Source organism: Polyodon spathula, chromosome 26 (genome assembly GCF_017654505.1).
Source record: "Polyodon spathula isolate WHYD16114869_AA chromosome 26, ASM1765450v1, whole genome shotgun sequence".
Lineage (NCBI taxonomy): Eukaryota > Metazoa > Chordata > Actinopteri > Acipenseriformes > Polyodontidae > Polyodon > Polyodon spathula.
Window position 1 is genome coordinate 19,332,321 of NC_054559.1, and position 20,590 is coordinate 19,352,910.

Sequence of the window (20,590 nt, forward strand, 5' to 3'; positions counted from 1 at the left end):
CAGAATGAACAAATGTTGCTTCATAAAGTCTGATTAAACCTGCTGAATAATGTTACTTTAAGATATTTCATTAACTACCGCTTTGTAGTTTCCCATATACTTAATGTGACCTCAATCCTAAAATTCTAGGTGATGCGAAACCTTTGGCCACAGCTGTTGTATGCATGGCCTTCTTGCAGATGTATGTAGGCTTAGACCAGGGAAGTAATACAGACACTAAAGCTGTATCTCTTGACTGAATCCACCTCTTATTGTGCACTTTTAATCCACAAAACGGGAGCCGTACCGTCCTCGTCAGTCCGAGTGACCACAGGCTTGCTCTCCGGACCGGGCCCGATTTCTGTGTAGGCCACCGCGCTGATGTGGTACTCTGTCCACTTCTCAAGCCCCTCCAGGAGGATCTGATTGGTCGACGGAGGGATGTCCTTCACTTCTCTGGCCGTGGTATCCTCTCCTTCCAGAGCCTGGTAGCGCACGCTGTACCCCACCAGGATGCCGTTTTGACTCTCGGCTACCGGCGGACGCCAACTTACCAGTATGGTGGTGGAGCTTGAGCTGGAGCACTTTATGTCTTGAGGGGGAGCGGAGGGTTCTGGTTAGGGGGAATTAGGGAGGGAGGAGGAGGAGGAGGAGGTAGGGTGAAAAACAAAAAACAAAAAATATGGGAGAGATCAAAAAAGAAAATGATAAAAAAAAAAAATTAAAAAAACGGAAAGGAATAAATCAAGGAGAGACCCAAAGCTGGATTCTGGTTTAAGACAAACAAATAAAAAAACAAATAATAATAATAATAATAATAATAATAATAATAATAATAATAATAATAATAATAATAATAAAGTATACAAAACAATCATAATACAAAAATAATCAGAACTGAAATAAAAAATGGATTAAAACTTGAAATGGGAAGGAGCTAGAAAACCCAGGAGTTGAATAATTCTAAATATTTTTTTTACAACCTTTTCTGCCAAAGCTGCCAACAATTGTTCTCTCTAAAAGGAAAACAATATGCAAACCTAGCATAAAGCATCCACGATGCAGCCCAGTGGACTAAAAGCTTTGTAATACTTGCCCTTTATTTTTGAAAAATGATCAAATAATTATATGATAGTGACACTAATTTTGGTGCTCATTTTAACATGCATTTTTTAAGTGACATACAGCCCACAGTGCAGTTACTGATGCAGTTAGTTTTCCTAGTAGCTATAAGATTCTTAAGAGGGTGCACAACATACTGTTCAATAACTTCAGGACTGAAGACCTGTATGCAAGTCTAAGAAAGATAAATCAAAATTGCAACCCAATAAACTAATCCAATGCATTGATGTGTAGATCTATTTGTATTTAATCTATCTGTAGGGTCACACCATTGAAATGTCATACTCTGAAGCTTTATAACGTTTTAGTTATTAAGAATGGACGCCTGCTTGTGGCTCAAACCTGCCACTTTTTTTCAACACTGACTTGTGATTCTCATGATCCCCATTGCAATGATTAGATTACTCATTGGTGTTCCTCAATTAAGAGTTATAAAAACCAAAACTCCCCAACCCTAACTCCTGGATTCACCTGACCGCAAAAAGATATATAAAAATCATAAACGTCAAACTGGGGGGTGGTGGTGGGGAGAAAAACTGAACTTAAAACAGGGATTTGGTACTTTAAAATTCATGATCGATAAATCAAACCGAATAAAAAAAGAAAAAAAAAAACGAAATGAAAAAAAAATCAAAACATAAAACGCAAAACAGCTTCTGCAGTTATACGTACCTTCAGTTCTTCAAATACTAACTTTTAAAGACTTTCTTACCAATACTGAGAGAGGTCAAACTCTACAGCCTTCCCTGCATTTTAACCCTTTCCCTCCTGAACCAAAGACTTCAGGTTCCACCCGACAGACCAATCAGAGGCTTTCAATTCACCACTTCCACACTGGCTCCATTTAGAAGCAGGAAAATAAGACCTGCTGGTTTGCAGCTCTTTGGAGACTCAGATTAGTTTTCAATTTGCTGCAGTTTGAATGGGGTGGGTGGGGGTGGGGGGAGAGTTAAAGATGCTTTTGTTGCTTGACTGTAGAACCAGAACCTTAACCTAGGGATTCCACATGGTTGACTTGAATCCTCAAGACATGGGCAAGCCCTGGGTTACATCTATCTCTTAAAGACTTGGGACCTCCTAATAGACATACTGTGATGCTTTTTATTTACTTTTATCGGGTGAGATGGGAGCTTTTCAGATGTAGAGAGTAGTTTTTGGGACCTTTTAACTTATAATACTATCTTCGTGTTCCATTGCTTCCTAATATGAGGTCAGTGTGTCCAGTACAACTGCTGTGTAATAAAATACATTAGAAGTGTGTTCTATAAATGAGATAAAGGTGTCAGTGCAGAAGACCTTCTTAAAATGAGTTGCCAGTTTTTCAGATGCACCCCTGGCTGCCCCTGGGACATTAGGGACCATTGTGTCACTTATTTTAAGGAGTGGGACATTTCCCAGACAGTTACAACAGATATATCTTGGTGCTGACTAAAGTGACTTGTGAGTGTTAAATGAATACAGAATATTTGCTCCCTTTGTATAATAATCTCGTCGCTATGTCGCTATGCAACCTGTTTTTGTATTTTGATAATAAAATAGAAATGACTCCTGTCCTTTAGCAACAGCACGGCTGAAACCGATTTTGTTAACGATTCTTAACAGACGCTTTCTCTGCCCTCTACTTACAAAGGCATAGCAAACAATGTACCCTGAAATGTCTCCTTTTCTCGATCTATGTAGTTTGCCCTTTGAACCAATCAGTCAGCCCTAAGTCCCCATAGAGATCTGCCCCTTGCCCCTCACGCACAACTTGTGGCACCCCTAGATTTTCCCTCCCTGCCTAGCACACCATGACTCATTCAGAGTGGACATTGGGTTTGGCAGTGTCTGGAGGCACAGCTGATATGTAGGGCCATTGCATCTGCATTAGTAAAATGGACAGCTGGCTTCCCTCCATATTGAACATGCAGCCTTAGCCTTGTTAAATTTTTGTGCCACTGTGGATGTAACAGAGGACTAGTTTGAAGCTGAATATGTTCACAGTAATTACCAACCCAGGGGGTTTGGATGTGCTAGATAGATGTAAACAACATTAATATCCAACGCCACGAAGGAATAAAAAAAGCATTCCCACTGAAATATCCGGAATTCAAGATACATTTTTTTTCCAGAACTGTAATAGGCTGGAATTAACCAAGCAAATAAGTCTAATATGATTTATACATGCCCTCAGCTGGTGTAATGACCAACATAAAAACCGCCTCCAGTCGCACTCCACTAAAAGAAAAGATATCTCAAGCCTTTATTTACTTTCATACAAAAATGTTTTCGTTCACAATACAGTCCAGACTGTTTGGCAATGGATAAAATGCACCACTAAGGTTCAAACCCAGAATGGATTAGGAGATCTGATAAGTATTCCACTGTCATTATAAACAGTACATGCCAAGCAATTCCTGAGTGCTTCAGTGAGTTGTACGTTAATAATCAAGGGTTCTGTAGTACAGAGCAGAATTGGACAGGGCGAGAGGGAGCCAAGAGCCTTATATCCGAAATGAAAAAGGAACTGAATGCGCCTTAAGGGTCCAATTCTTGCTGGGTTAAAGTATAAATGTGTCCTCATTTGTTTTCAAATACAAGGTTATTAAGTATAGATAGGGATCAGATTCCATTTCCGTCTGCTATAGGAAATGATCAAGCGATGTCCTGAAACGAATACTCTCATTAGGAGCTAACTGAAGTATTCGTAGAGAGTTATAGAGGACAGATGGGCATCTAGTTTCCAAGGGCAACACATTCCCATTTTAAGGTTTTAAGATGTAAGATTTAAATTAGGTAGGAAAGGCGAGCAAGAGCTTTATTAATCTGCATTAGGCTTTCAGGATATCAGGGATAAAATGGGCTATCAGACATGTATAGATCTAGAATAATTATAGGTCTAGAATAATTAATCTAGAGGATGCCCATATATATATATATATCATATATATATATATATATATATATATATATTAGATCTGCATAAGTTCTTAGATCTGTCAGTGGTGATACATCTATTTGGCCATGCAGTGACTCCAGCTCTGATAGTAATATACTGGCTTTATATATACACACATCCACACACACACATACTGTAATCTACGGTGTGTGAATGTGTGTGTGTGTGTGTGTATATATATATGTATATGAAATATATTGAAGGACTTTATATATAAATATATAAAACCCTTCAACATGTTTAAAATTGAAAGACAAAAAGCACCAGGATATAAAGGCTACCAATCTATAAATGGCATTTTTTCATTTCTGCCCTGAAGGGATAATTATAAGAAGAAAAAGAAAATGGCTCCAATATATTACTCCTGAGTCGATCGTGCGTGTTTAGCAGAAGCAGTGGAGACGGCAGCTGTTATATTGAAAGGTGAAGCAGGGTGGACTGTATGTGTGAAACTGCTTGAGAACAGCCACTACTTACCTCAGGGGGGGCATCCAATAAGACATTTTTTGTTATGACTGTCCAAGCCTTAATGACCTTCCTGACCTCCGTAATAAGAAAAACGAATGGTGTTTTAACCCCTGCAAACACACACAGACTGAGCGAAGGGGGGGAGGCACTGCGAAATCGATGCATTGAGGACAACGAGGACAGATTTCTGGTGCTTTACTGATCTGCACCAGCTGGAATTGGAAATCTCCACTAAGCCAAGCTGTTTAGTTGATTAGCTTGTATTCATGTCCTGAACGTTGCCCAAGAAGAATACACAATGGAGAGAAAGGGGGCCTAATCTCCAAGCATAGTCAGTGCCTCTCTAAGTCTGTGATCTGTAGCTCGGGGATAAAAACCCTCGTGGATACTTACTTTTACCTTTAGTTTAATGGATTTTGTTTCTCATACAGTGTTTTCCAAATAGCGGTGCTGAATGTCACATAAGAACCAACCTACAGTATGATCACAAGCCGTTCCCCGCGAGATGTGGCTGTATGCATTAAAAAAAAAAAAAAACAGCTACCTAGGTGACGTCAAAGCCATTCCATAGATAGTGGAGGAGAGAGTGTGCGAGACAGAAAGAGGGAGAGAGAGAGAGAAGTGGATCCGATCCCATCCCAGTCGCAGAACGTACTATCATTCTGAACCAATGCAAGACGAAAACACAACACAGAAATAAGACACAAAGGTACATACTTTACATACACGCACAGGACAGGTAATGGATGGGCACACGCAAACAAGTCATGCCTATGACAGTAAGTATCCAAGGATGCAGTGAATAGTTACCTAGGGCTCCCATAGCATTGTGCCTCTCAGGAGTAGAGTGATACATGCAGCCGAACCACAAGTTTGCTAAAGCTAGTAACATTCAGGTTTTGGGGTAAAACGTGGCCACTTCCCCCGCTCTTGTGACAGCCAACAAGCTACGCTAGTAGAAACAGGAATGTGTTAGAGAGCTCTGGCTGCCCTGAGTTCATGTGCTGGCTTGTTTATTTACAGAGTAGATCTCAGTTGCCCTTGCGCCCCTACACTCCCTTACTGGAAAAGCCAATACAGATAAAAAATGACAGAACTGCATTGCTTACTACAACATTCTGTGAAGAATTGAATTCCAGACCAAAAATGCTGGACACGATAAAAAAATGTAGTGCTAAAACGTCAAATGGAGCTGCCCAAATGGAAGTTCATCTGCATTTTTCAAATTGTTTTATTTAGTAATAAAACAGTGTTGGATGCTGAAATTGGAATTTGGAATTGACATACTGTCCCCCATTTTAATATCATCCTTCTAGGGAATGGTTGTTTCCTTTTGGGACTGTGGAAACATTATAACTTAGAACGGTGTGACTTGAGACAGAGTAAGGAACAAAACCAAACTGAAATATTGAAAAAAACATCTTTTAAACCCACCTAGAAACCTTTGTCAACATGACAGGACAAAAAAAAAGGTTACAGTTAACAATAACATCAAAAAGCCATTTCCTGGCTTTGTAACCTTTAAAGGGCAGAGTTCAGGAGACGACGTGCTAAATTCTGAAATGAACACTCCAGTACATTACAGACTGGGAATTGAAACTGCACTCTGCTTCCAGCTGGTCATCCCAGTTGTCAGGGCAACAGTATCTATGAAGGCCTTCTTTGTTTACATTTATCCCCCCCCCACTGAAATAACAAGAAAGAAAGTGGGATTGCTGTTAAAGAGGTCACCACTACTGTTACAAAATAAACCACCTCTCCACATAATGCAAGTATTTCAGCAGGAAAAAAAAACACACAAAAGCACTCAAACAAAACTAAACAAAAGCTGATTCGGGCACCCACAGTTAGTGACATCATCTTTCCTATTAAGAATGCACATCAACATTATCATCATTGTAATCCATTAAACTAAAATAAATAAATAATCTAACTTTTCCATAACTGAAACTAAACTCGCTCTAAAAACAAACACAAACACACACACACATTTTGTACACAATGTAAACGTTACTTGACATCATTCAAAAAAGGCATTTTAAAAAATGGAAACATTTCAAGATCGCATGAAAACATCGTCCAACTACCTTTGCACACTCAATCATAAGATGTTCGGTAAATCTAAAAACAAATTCAAATGCTTGACCTTAAGTTTCTTAGATTTTACGGATAATTAAAACATCAGCAACAGCAAACTCAGAAGGGAGGGATGTTAGGATTTATTATTAACAAAAAAAATGAAGGTGAAAGACATTCATTTTTCATTTGTATAAATAAGTACTGTTTAATGAGGACATTTATTATTCGTTTTTGGTCGTAAATATTGAAAGCTCAAACCCAGATTGATTACAAAACAACCATTTATTGATTTAATGCCTTTGAATGAATGTCTTCCACACTTAGTACACTATAGTATTGACATATATGGTAGGCAGGTACTGCACGGCATAGAGTTTTGGCAGTACTATAGAATACTATGACATAGGATAATAATTAACTCAATTTGTAGATTTATTTTTTCTTTTAAATTACAACTTGTTAGTTTTAATCTGTGTCACTAATTATTTTCCTTTTGTGCTACAACAAATTCAGAGAATGTTCTTTCTATTCTATAACACTGGGGTCGATCCAATCAAAGACGCAAAGTTTAACTGATATTGTTTCACTGTTCAACTGCTTTATTTAATCAAACGGCCAGTTGTAAGAAGACCCTAATCACGCTGCTCAAAACTGTATTCAGACTCCAACACAGAGCGCTGAAAACACATGTATCCAAATCTGGAACATCTGATTGAATTCCACAAAGACTCAGGAAAACTAGCCCAGCTCATAAAACACTGCTGCTGCACCAAGCTACTTTAAACATCCCAACATCCCATCCCCCCACCCACCCCCGTCTTTGCCAGCTTTTTGTCAATGGTGAATTTGAAAAGGTGAAGGAACGTACTGGCTTGAGAAGTCCTCTGGGAGATTTCCGTGGTGGAGGCGCCGAGCCCCAGTTCTGAGTGAGCCGCTAGCCGGAAGTAGTAGTCTGTGTTGGCGCGCAGACCGCTCAGGGTATAGGATGTGGTGGGTTCAAAGGTGACTTGAATCTGTTCAACGAGGCACATGCAATGATGACGTGTTACAATGCTTTACCCCTCTTCATACATGACATATATGTTTATAGTTCATGATCCATCAACCACAAAACGCACACACGTGTTGTGTGTCTGCAGAGCAGAAGCCGTGAAATTGCCCACATGGTGAGTTATGTGTGTGTAGGTAGCAAAATACAATTCAATGGGGTCAATGGGTAAATAAAATGTTTAAGATATATTATTTTAAAGCCTCTGATTTGAGATTGAGTAACTTTCCCCCCAGTTCTACTCGAATTACCCAAATCAATGCTTCTCATATGAATGTAAAATTTTTATGAACTAAGAAATTCAATCTGGGACTTAAAAATGTATTTATAGTCAATGGATTTACTCTGCGGTAAGGGTTGTTTTGATGTTAAAGTACTGAGCTTTGAAACCCTAGAGCGTGAACAGTATAGTAGTAATATTGAAGTAAAACGCTATGAAATATACTCTATATTGACTCTATATACTATATATATATAATATATATATAATTATATTATATATATTATATAGTATATATAGTGGTATCTGTGCTCCTTGTCCTCCTTGTCCTTTACCTCTTTCCCATGTTCCCCTTCCCTGTAATGCAGGTCGAATTTAATGATGTTCTCCTGTCTTGGAGGGTCCCACGACAGCTGGATACTGGTGTCTGACACGGCCTCCGCTCTGAAATTCATCGGCTGTCCTGGGACTGGAGAGGAAGAGGAACACATTTAATACACAAACACCCCTCACAGAAAAAGAACCAGATCTTACAGAAAGTTACAAAACAAAACCTTCTGCACCATACAGAGTGAATACGGTATGCGTCAGTTACTTCGGTTTTGAAGATATCAGTAGAAACAGGTGGTTTTGTGTTATTAGGGGAAACACTCTGAGGACTGTGAGATACACTGCTCAAAAGGTGATGAAGGTTAGTACTCTGGAATCACGAAAGTGGTGCGTGACGGCATCCTGTCGACCGTCACTCACCTCCTTGCTGGGTTTTCAGATGAACGGGATCGGAGAATGGCCCATCCCCTACAGATGTGAAGGCCAGCACCCGGATGCTATAGGTCTCCTGGGCCACCAGGCTGCCCACGGTTGTCAAGCGACTGTCGTCCACATTGTGCTTCTGCCAGGCGTTGATGGGCTTGGACGGGTCCATGGTGTAGTAGATTCGGTAGCCACGGATCTGCCCGTTAGGTTCCTCCGGTTCCTCCCAGGTGACTATCATAGTGTTGGCGCTGAGCATGCGAGCCTGGATGTTGCGAGGAGGGCTGGCAGGGGCTTGTTCACCAGTCCTGGTCTCTACGGGCTCGCTAGGCGGTCCCTGCCCAATGGTATTGACCGCCGAGACCCGGATCTCGTATTCCGTGTTGGGGCTCAGCCCGCCGATGCTGTACCGAGTGGTGGTGATGCCATCCTTGATGTGGTAGGTGCTTTCGGAGGATTTGGAGCGGTACTGGATGATGTAGTAGGAGATGGGGTCAGGGTTGCCCGAGTCCCAGGTAATGGTGACGCTGGTTGCCGTGGTTTCCGTCACAATGGGCGTCCCGGGTGGTTTAGGAAGAGCTGTGATAGAAAAGAAAAAATATCAGGAGGTGGTCAACCAACACAGGACAGCATAGTTTACTTCTTGTATCCCATATCCTGAAATCAGATGCTATCATTTTATTTTCTAATAATAAACCTCCAACATGGTATTACTTGTAAAAATGAATCCCATTTCAACCCCTCCCCCCCCCCCCATGCATTAGCAGGGCAGCGAAACCTGCTATGTCTCCGCAACCTCCTTTGAACAAGCAGACAATTTCTCAAGAAGCACGCATTGCGATGCATGCATATTGTCATTTAAAAAGACATCCAATTAGGAAACCATTCCAAAAAACAAACATGTGACTTAGCGATGGTGGCAGCATTCAACTCTGCTGCTGTTCTTTAGACTAGACCCTACGTGGCGGCTCCTCTTACACTTCACTGTGATCTGTGCTACGGCCTCAATTATGCCCAGACTGGACATGGCAACACATGTGTAGTTAGCGGACTCCCGGATGCTGTTCAGCTCCAGAACATTCCGCCCAACCGGCATCTCGTCCTCGGGGGTCAGGTCTTCTGCTCCCAGCATCCACTTGACGTAGGGCATGGGTGAGCCCACCGCCACGCAGGTGATGTTGACGCTGCCTCCTGGCATGATCTCGTGGCTTGTGGGCAGGATGGAGAACCTGGGGGGCACCCGACGCACTAGAGGGCAAAACAGACAAAGGTAACAAAACAAGCAAAGAGAAAATCAGACCATTTTTGGTGAAATCATAAAAACAAAAAGAAAAACAATAAATATATAAATAAAAGGATAACTAACAAAATTGCTTCACCGACAATAAAGATTGACATTAAAGCAACAATTCATAGCAACAAGGTTCCATTGACCAATATTTGACCCATCAAAGCACAATACACAAAAATGTATTACTTGTTTCTCATCTTTTTTTCTCCTGTAGTGTTGCTTAAAATAAAATACATCTATAAGTTTATTTTTAAAGGATGATTCTGCAAATTAACAGTAACTTCCTACTATGGGAACTTCATATCCAATCAGGAAAGAGCTCTCACTGGATTTTCCATTGGACAGGAAGTGGATACAGGAAGTGTCTGTCATGTGATCTTCTGCAAAATGGCACCCAAGAGGTCTAAAAGAAGCAATGGCAACTAACAGAGGATCCAATTATTCAGTGAAAGGGGGGTGGTGATTATTCTTACAATTTAAATAATATACCAATGACTTTGAGATTATCCTTAGATATAATCTCCTGCAGGCCCAATGCTAACTGTAATTATAAGTCTAAAGATAAGAAACTGTAATGACATTTTTGTGGTTCTGGGTAGATCAACTGGACAAAGCCTTTTTTGAGATCTGACACGGTTGCATTGATAGATGCAGCTATCAGTTTCACAGACATCATGCAAAGTAGATCAAAAAATAGAGGAGAGATAAAAATGCAGAGAGGAATAGAACTGAAGGGTCACTAGCATGCCCAGACGGTGAAGTGGAGAGACAAGAAAGAAGAGAAAAGAAGGGAGAGAGGAGGAGAGAGAGAGAGAGGGGGGGGGAGGGGAGGGGGGGAGAAACCCACTTCAAAGCTGTGTAGTCTTTTTTTATTTTTTCAGCCAATGTGACCAAATGTGACAGACGCACATCAACACATCGCAGCCCTGGCGAAATAATTAACTAAAAGATATATATATATATATATATATATATATATATATATATATATATATATATATATATATATATATATATATATATATATTTTATATATATATATAGAGAGAGAGAAAGAGAGAGAGAGTTGTATTACAGTAATCAAAACAAAAATAACAATTATAATAAAATGGATAAAGAACTCTTGACTATATCAAAGGATGTGCATCTCTTTCACAGAGAAGTGGATGCAGCTTCCAGACCTCAACACAGAAATTACATGAGCGAGAGCAGAAAGGGAAACTCCAGACTGGGTTATTTACATGGCTCTGTAGAACTTGGGTTCCTAAATCCACATTCCCCAGCAGTCACTGAATTGAGTTTTTGAGAGCATTCTGACAACAGAACTGCATTAACAATAATAATAATAATAATATAACTTTAAATTATATATTTTTGTAGTATTCTATGCAAAAACAACACCATTCATTTTGTTTTTTTGATTATTTTATAGTATATATTCTGTACAAAGAAAACCTTCACAAGGTACTTTTATTTGCAGGCAATCTCCTTTAAAAAATAAATAAAAATAACTAGATTGGTTAAAATTAATTTGAATAATGACGCGTGTTATTAGAGATAATTACGACAGAGCCATGTAAAACAAATGGGGGAGGGTAAACGAGAGAGGACACAAGATGTCATGCAGACAGACCGCATGGAGAATAGGTGGACAGAAAGGGGACAGAGACAGACAGGGGACAGAGGGCCACACAAGACAAGGCAAGAACAAGATCCAATCAGCAAAGGGCACAAAACAGACAGGTGTAGCAAAGACTTGGAACGCTCACAGCGAGAGTAGTCATGAGGAATGGGGGGGGAGGGGGCTAGAGTTAGGAGATTGTGATTCTGTTAAAACAAAAAAGCATGTTTTAGTGGGCTCAAGAGATCACACATCGGGGCTTGAAAAAAGATCCTCCCTGTGGTGTTGTAGAAAGAGACACCGTCGCATACGATAGGAGAACACACGATTCCTTCTTTCGGGAGAGCGCGTACTTAATGACAGTGTGTTCCATAACAGCGTGACAGCATGCACCTGCAACTCGGCACCCCTGTGAACCTCTTCTTCCGAGCAGCAAAGCCCAAAGTGATAGAACAAGTCCTTTGGTTAGCTCTACATATTGTAAAATGAGTCATTCTACAAATTTAAAACGTAAAAACATTTATATATATATATCTTACTCTGGGGTAACCCTAGGGCTAAATAACGTCTAAGCATTTTTCTTTTTTTCTTCCTGGTCATTAATCTTTCTTTTATAAATAGTTCAATTAAATATATTTTGTGGTGGATTACTTATCAAAAACGAAAAGCAACTGCTGTTGTCTTTTGTTGGTTTTATCAACCTGATTGCGGACACAACTGTGGGCTAAAACAGCCCTCGACACTGCTGGGGTTAAGCATAGAATAGGACTGGATTACAATGTTTTAAAAATGGAAACAATACAGTACTTAAAAATAAATAATTAACAGAAAAACACACAAAACCTAAAGAAAAGCATTAAAAAAAAGAAAAATCTGCCTATTTTAATAATTCCTCCTACACAGCAGAGTTGCTATGACAACTAAGGTGAAAGGGTAGCCCATTCCATCTCACAGTGACATGCATGGTTGTCATCGTTCCATGGAGTGTGACAAAATATAATAATAGGTTGCAAGGCTGGTACAACAGACTATAAATACAAAGTAAAGTGGTACAACTAAACAGTCACCAAGTTCCATCCAAGCATGCCATTCTCATGTGCAAGTGTCCAGCAACTTGTAGAACAAAAACAGTACCCAAGCCACACTGCCCCTAGATGTGCACATAACAGCTACGGTGTGCCCTGCAGTCCATTTGCTTTGTGTTCTTAAGGATTGAATCAAAGACATGTGGGCCATGCAGTCACATCCGTCCTCTTCAGTTTGAGGCCTGCAAGCAAAGTCTATGAATGCCCCAACAGGAACTGTGAGCTTAGCCTAGCTTTTGATTAATTTCGCAGGGTTTATTTCTATGAATTTATACAGTGCATGTACTGTACTGTCTTTTGGCATGTGGGATTGTCTAGCGGGTCATTTTTAGTGAATGGGGTAATGGGATAATTAGCCTTTCACCTTTGGACTTCTGATCTGCCTTGATTCCTGATCTGATGCAAGAGGAGGGGAGCTTTTTAAAGGACGAAGAACATTTTGTTTTTGCAGTCAACTGCAGCTGGTTACCTGCAGTAGGCTTACAGTGACTTATGACAGCCAAAATCATTTTGAAGTTGGCTTGTACTGTACATGCAAACCCCTAAAAGATATTCCCCAAACCGTCCAAGCTGATTGGTTCTTTTGTCAGCTGACAGGCTCTGGACTGGATGGACAGGTGTGGCCTTATTGATGGGTATAGAGATCCTTGGTCTCTATTTCAATCCAGCTGCACAGCATTCCCTCACCCCCTTCTCATTAGGGAACAAGGACAGGGGAGCCATCCGATTGGGGAGGCCAAATATGAAAATATAAATGATAAATTAAATAAGGAAGAAAACCAAAACATGTTTTAGAACGCTACATAGGGTTGAAACAAAGCTGAAAAAAAACAAAGAGAAAATTCAGTATCGTTACCCCTTTCACCTCCAACAATTGCTAACAGTATTGACTTGTCTAGAAGGGAGCACATAATGACAGATCCCACTGTACCGTCGCGTGTTGTTACAGACACTGCTGACGTCCAAATGTATGGAAAGTTTTCAGAACTATGCCAGAGGTAAACTGGGGTTAAGGATTTGTCCTGTTTCTTGTGTCAGGGTTGTTTCAGAAGGAAAGGTAATCCTAGCTGGGTAGTTTACTGTAGCTGGTCCATGGTTAAGCAAATTCATTGGTAGGATCAGTTCTCATTCACAAAGACCAAGGATCCCAGAAGCCCTGCAAAGCTCAGGTAGTCTCGTTTCAAGCCCCGATGCAGATTAAAACAAACTCAAAGGTGTAAAGTGACGAGGTGAAAGCAGTCAAGAGAGAACGCCAGAACATTGCACTGCTCTAGAGATTAAAGGTGTGCCAAACGAAGGAGAGAAGGCGGACATTATCGGCCATTTTGGCGAGACAGTTCCAGAAAAGTCTGTCCAGCCCCAAAATGAGGGGAGAAGCCAAAATAATGTGCAGCCTTTAGAGTTACAGGAAAGCTTAGATTACACCCTCTTTCAAATTGTATAGAGAAATGATACTTGGCAGTTTTGATGGTACACTGAAGTACAGCACCAAACAGCACAAGTAAACGTTCTACATTATCTTGCTTTAGAAGTCAAAAGCTTACGATTTTGTAACACTACACTTCATTATCGTGATCTGTGAGACCCTGCTTATTACTTTATTTACATTCCTAACACATCCACAGTTCACAGAATGTCATTTACAATTACAGAAATGATTAATCTGTGAAATACATTCACCTTTCTTCCTTTTTCAATATTTACACAACCAGGAAATAAAAATGTCTGCGCTAGAGCCTATTGTTTTAACTCCCTTTTTTGGGAGTTCGACAAGAGGAAAACATGGAGTCAGAATAAATTAAAGGGTCTTCTTTATTTAAATTTTAGCATAACCCTAATACCTGTAGTTTGATTTAAATTTAAGTTATATTTAATCCAAATACCTTAAGCTTTAAAGGAACGATCAGCCAAATGTAGCCAAATAAATACAGATCAGTATTTTTTATACACATTTTTGACCGTGACTTAAAGGGTGTAATCTAACTTTAGTTTCCAACCACACACACAAACACACACACACACAAAACACATACAGAACTGTAGTGCAGGCAAGCAGATGCAAGCAAAAAAAAAAAAAAAAAAAAAAAAAAAAAGAAATTTCATGCAAAACGCCTGTTTAAAGACATACAGCGCAGTGTTCCTGTATTGATTTATCATCATTTTTCTTTATAACATTGCTGTACAAATTAACATACAAGCAGGCTGTGACTAACAACTCCTACAGCCCCCGTCTCTGAATGTCTCCATTCTCTAAAGCAGTGCAGAAGACTATCGTTCTGTAAGAACCCCCCCCCCAACCCCCCCACCCCCCCCACCTTCTTATATGATGTAACAAGCTAAATAAACACAGAAGGAAAGTCTTCGAGCGTTTCCATACACTCCAAAAGAGGTCGAGCAGGAGGTAAACCTTTTCTAAGAGATTCTCGACGATTGGGTAGTGGATACAAGCGTTCGTGAAGGATAACTACTTGAGGATTCTCCAGCGTACATGAGACAGTCAGTTAAAGCAAGTTCCGAGGTTTGGTTAGATAAGATCTTCTACAGCAGATTCCGTACTCTGCAGTCAATTTAAAGCAAGGCTCCAGGTTTGCGCAGAAAGATTTCAACCAGATTTCAATTATCTACTGCACATCAGCTGCTGTATTTTGAGACGGTGACCTTAACAACAGTGAGAACTCGGCGTGGTTTGATTTATGAATTAGCGGCGCTGTGCTTTGAGTGCACTGATGTATTTATTACACATGTTGCTGTAGGTCAAAGTTTCTCAATTCCATATATATATATATGGCATTCATGAGCTGTTGGATACATTTGTGTATGCAGTAGTTGGTCATTAGTTAGCACAATCACTGATTGCTACAATGTATTTACAGCCACATGTTTGGCAGTTAATGCATACAGAAATGGAACTATAATAATTGGTCTTTTTGTACCTTTTGTAGTTCCAGAAACTACTGGCAGCTTAAAATAATGGCCCCAAAACTCACAATACATTTTAATGGAATATCATTCATATCACATGTTAATTTTTATGTTAATATCACAGCATATTTAGATTATGGGTTTTTTTAAAAAAAAATTTTAATCGGATTAGAAATAGTATTTTGAGAGATAAAGGTGCTGCAGAAGACGACTGAGTGTTTAAAGTTATAGACGGATCCTGCCCATGGTTAAAATTTGAATAATTTGTCTTTGGATGGCCTCTTTCTAACCGTACCTGTGATGCATGACACATGACACGGTGCCATAAAAATAAGACCGCTAGAACAGAGACGTGCAGGTGCTAATGTTTCTGTGTATCTGTACATGTGTGAAAGCAAGGCTGGCTGATTGTAATGCAACTCCACAATTACCAGGGCATCCTCCTTTCTCTTTAAATACACTCATAACTTATATCTAGTCCATAAAAACGGCTGCACTCTAAAATGTGTCAGGAGGTGCCCCTTTCAGGTAAGAAAAATAACACGCTCCTTTCCAAATGCCAGGTCCTGGGAGGAAGGCAGATTTTACCAGCTCTGTGTGCCAGCTGGTTCATTAGCTGCACCCGGCACCTGTTTTACAAGGCCAGTTGATACCAGCCTCTTCGGTTTCACGCCCCGTTAGTCCTAATTCATCGCGATGTTCTGTACTGTTAATATTCTGCAGCGCTAAGCACTGTATCTAAACCCTGTGTTAAATAACTGAACACTCCACTTTGTCTCTTGTGAAGTAGATGATTAGGCCTCCTTGACACGGCTGGAACGCTTGTAACATAGTGTTGAAAAATCTTTCTGTAATCCGTCCTAGATGCTTAGTTTTCGAGATATTCGCAGGTAGAGATGCATAAGAATATTTCATATTTGTATACGAGTAGCTTTCTGTTGCGCTATTCCGAAAGTTATTTCTTAAAATCTTGACTGGGTCGAGGCTGGTTACTGACATTACCTTTAAGAAGGACATTGATATTATATTTAAAAGGTCAATTAATTCATTTAACAGGCAGTCCATAATATCAGTGAGTAAGAGAAGACTGATATAAAAGTACAAAGTATTGTATATTGTAGCCCCAGGCTATAGTTAGAGACTGTAGAGTGTATAGGGAAGATGCCATTTTCATGACCACGTGAAACCAATTTGTAACAAAGAGTGCAGTACTGGAATGCATTTGAAATGCTGCCCTTCCACAATCCTGTGCTACTGTCAGAAATATCATGAAGCAATACATTTACAATACAGTATGACCTCACTATCAGTCAAATTCCAATTCCTGCAATTTACAACAGAGTCGGTATACGGTAAATCTGACCTACATTAAGGGGCTATTCTTAACAGTCCAGGCTTGGATCTCAGTAGTTGTAATTGGGGCTAAGCCATGTTAAATAGATGGTCCTTTTGATAATGGACAGTTTATTTAGTTTTTATCTTACATGATCTGAGATTTTTAATTTGGAGACAGGAACACTGGCTTTTGTTTTCAATTTATTTATTTATTTATTTATTTTTTAAAGTATGTCAAACAGCAGAGCAACATGACAAATTAACTACAAAATAAGAAACAAACAACCCAAAATAAATAAATAAATAAGGAACCAAGGAATCAATTACCAAAGCAGGAAACGAACCCGAAGAAATAAAACAAAAACCAAAAAAACTAAAAAAAGAAATTAATAGGGCATGCAGGCACAATAGTTGCATTCTCCCATCATGCATCAGGCTTAGTTATGTCCAAGTGCTAGGTTTCCATGACAACAAATGCGGAGAAAGCCAACCCTAGCAGCAGCAATACCAAAGGATGCAAAAGAGAAAAAGGCCCACAATGCAAACTTAAAAAAAACCCGGGCGTAGCTGGGTTTTCTTTTTTTATAATGTTTTTTTTTTTTATTATTTTGTTTTAAAATAAAATGTATATATATATATTTACTTTTTATTTTTAAAAATGTTCAAAATTTATTTAAAATTTTTTTAATAAAAAAAGGTTCCAAAAATGTAAAAAGAATAAATAAATAAATAAAAAATAATAAAAATGTGGGTAAAAAAAGTTAAAAGAAAAAACACACCAACCTTCTCGAAGCTCTGAGGGATGTAAAGGGGTTGATGCAGAACACAATGACATGAGGAGAAAAATAGGGGAAACACAGAGAGAGTAAAAAAGGCCACCTCAAGGCTTTTCACTGCTACATTACTTTTTGCTTTGTATTTTTTTTCTCTCGCTTTTTTTCCTTATATCCACAATAAACAACCCCTTGGTCTTTCAATCCTTTATCTCTCCTACTGACAAAGAATACTTTTTAACCAAACGTAAAAACAGACAAAAAACCCAAACACAGTGTTGTGGTCTTCAGAAGTTCAAAAGACCAGTAGATAGCAACTGTACACTTTTTTTTTTTTTTTTTTCTAATTTAGTCGTTGCCAATAATTTGTTCCCCAATTTGAAATGCCCAGTTATTATTTAGACTCACCGATTCCACCCCTGCACTCACTCGGGAGCGGCGAAGCTGAACACACGCTGTCCTCCGAAGTGTGTGCCGTCAGCTGACTGCTTCTTTACACACTGCGGATTCACCAAGCAGCCACCCAGGAGCTACAGCATAGGAGGACAACGCAGCTCCCGGGCAGCTAGCAGGCAAGCCCGCAGCCGCCCAGCCAGACTACAGGGGTCGCTGGTGCACGGTGAGCCGAGGACACCCTGGCCGACCTAGACCCCCCCCCCCCCCCCCCCGGCAACGCTCAGCCAATTGAGCGCAGCCTCCTTTGGAGCTCCCATCCACAGTCGTCTGTGGAATAGCCCAGACTCGAACCAGTGACGTCCAGGCTATAGGACACATCCTGCATTCACGCAGAGCGCCTTTACTGGATTCGCCACTCGGGAGCCTCAATTAAAATACTTTTTACACCTCATTGCCACTAAGTGGATATGAAAAAGCTCATGATTTTTCAATCAGTGGCAACTGTCTGCGAGACATTTACCGTGCAGTTGGAATCAATGATGGCAAAATAAAATATTTTTTCCTTCTATTTATTTTCCAATGACTTACTGCCCTTCCGTACCAAACTGCATTTACTATAACCCAGATCAAATTTAATTTTCAAAACCCCATTAAATAAATATTAAATTCACTGATAGCCTACACAAATAACAGCTACTACTTTTGAGACATGCTTTTTCATAAGCAAAACAATAATTAAAATAGCATTACAATGTTATAATAATAGCATTATATATATATATATATAATATATTATATATATATAATATATATAATATATATATTAGTATTCTATTAGTATTCTATATATATTTATAATATTTAAGACACCATTTTAATAATATTAAGGAGTAACTTGATTAATTTGAGGTTCAGTATTAAAGATTGCCCTTAAAACAAACCAAAAACAACAAAAAAAAGACAGGAATTCTGGTCCAAAAGGTTACCCATAACAGCAGAAATAAAACGTAAGGTTATTTTTTTGTTTTAATATATGTTCTGTACCATTGGAAAACAGTTTGGTTCATGGAAGTCAAGAAAGAGAACTCTCACTCAAAGCAAGACAGGATAAATAATGCATATTAATAGTGCTTATGTACTGTAATTCAAACTTGGCAATTAACTCTTTCCCTGCAATTAAATACGTATTCAGCGGTATTTGTGAACTTCACATGTGTGTGGGCATAACTGAATTGGCTTCAATCTACAATAGCAATCTCTTTATATAGATTTTTAATAGTCAAATTCATCTCTATATAAACTATACGTGATGTGTGAATAGTTTCCTATAGCATCATTTAAAACAAAAAGTCTGTTAAGGTCCTTAACAAACAACAGATTCTCGCTTGGTTTAACTCTGCAAACCAAATCGGAATCTGACTTACCGTGTCCATCCAGAAATAACATTTTAAAAAACGGGTAAGTAGGTAGGTATTTTAAAACAAAGGTTGCTGGAGTGCCAGCAAAAAAACAGAATAGCAAGGTCTATCTCCACTGGGAGTAAGTGTGGTTCAGTCTACTACTGCAGAGATGTGTATTTCGCTAAAGGAGTTGCTTCTCAGCTGTTGCAGTTTGCTATTTCAGGGGGGCCCTGGTGCTCCCTACCTCGCACGTAAAGGTTAGCGGGGGAAGAGTAGCGCACCCCGGCGCTGTTGGACGCCACACACTCGTATTTGCCCTGGTCCGTCTCCTCGCTGTTCTCGATCTGCAGAGCTCCTGCGAGACAGAAAAGGTCCAATCATGGGGAGAGAGAAAGAGATACACAACCGTTAGAGTGGCTTTACAGAGAAAGAATCACAAGGGTCTTCCAAAAACAGGGCAAGGATTGCAGTCTACTAAAAAGCCAGAGCTGTCTATGTTAGAACTTCTCTGTGGTGTAGCATTACCTACAACCTGATTGCAAAGCAAGCTAAACGAAGACTCCCGATTCCTCACCCGAGATAAAATAAAATCACTAATCTTTCCATCTCTGTGGTGGTACGTACCTGATCTGAAGTACAGATCAATTTGATGGAAATCTGTGTTGTATGGTTCTGAATTTGCAGTAGGAGATTCCTGGCAGCCTGGAATACACCCTCTGAACCTCAGAACATTCCCTTTCCTAAAGCGATCACGTAGGTAAATCCAGCGTAAATGGAGCTTTTAACCCTCGTGAAGTCTAAGCAGTCTCTGCTCAAGCAGACTGTAGAAAATCAAGCGCTCAGAAACTGCCACTAAACTTCCTTCAAAATGTATTTTATACAGAACAGACAGCAGAAAAAAAGCAACAGCAACTTTATTATAAACAAATCTACTCTAGGAGAAAAAAAAAAAACAACAACTCTGGAAGAGCAGAGGCAGCAAACAAAACAGAGTCCTTGTTAGCAGCAATACTGCGAGTCTGTGGGACCATCATTAGGGGTAGTGACAGACTGCTCTTTTTCCATTTCTGACAAACTGCCTAAACTCACTGACTGTTCAGTCAGTGCATATCAATATCGGCATTTCTCTCTCATCTCTCTGCATCCTCCACTCACGATGT

The 20,590-nt window shown here is 39.6% G+C and overlaps 1 protein-coding gene across 21 annotated transcripts in view; it reads right to left on the bottom strand.

Annotated features, from left to right (window-relative positions):
- Positions 1-20,590, bottom strand: part of LOC121300694 (receptor-type tyrosine-protein phosphatase S-like) — a 139,987-nt gene that overhangs the window by 38,409 nt on the left and 80,988 nt on the right. For 8 of the 21 annotated variants that reach the window (XM_041229381.1, XM_041229370.1, XM_041229375.1 and 5 more), the window contains 7 exons: positions 19,675-19,785; positions 17,645-17,656; positions 9,586-9,855; positions 8,605-9,186; positions 8,190-8,323; positions 7,455-7,599; positions 287-592 (listed from right to left, as the gene is read on the bottom strand). In XM_041229381.1, the coding sequence (XP_041085315.1) occupies positions 287-592; positions 7,455-7,599; positions 8,190-8,323; positions 8,605-9,186; positions 9,586-9,855; positions 17,645-17,656; positions 19,675-19,785 (1,560 nt within the window). The remainder of the gene's footprint in view (positions 1-286; positions 593-7,454; positions 7,600-8,189; positions 8,324-8,604; positions 9,187-9,585; positions 9,856-17,644; positions 17,657-19,674; positions 19,786-20,590) is intronic. The other 13 variants (XM_041229389.1, XM_041229379.1, XM_041229388.1 and 10 more) reach the window with 4 other exon arrangements.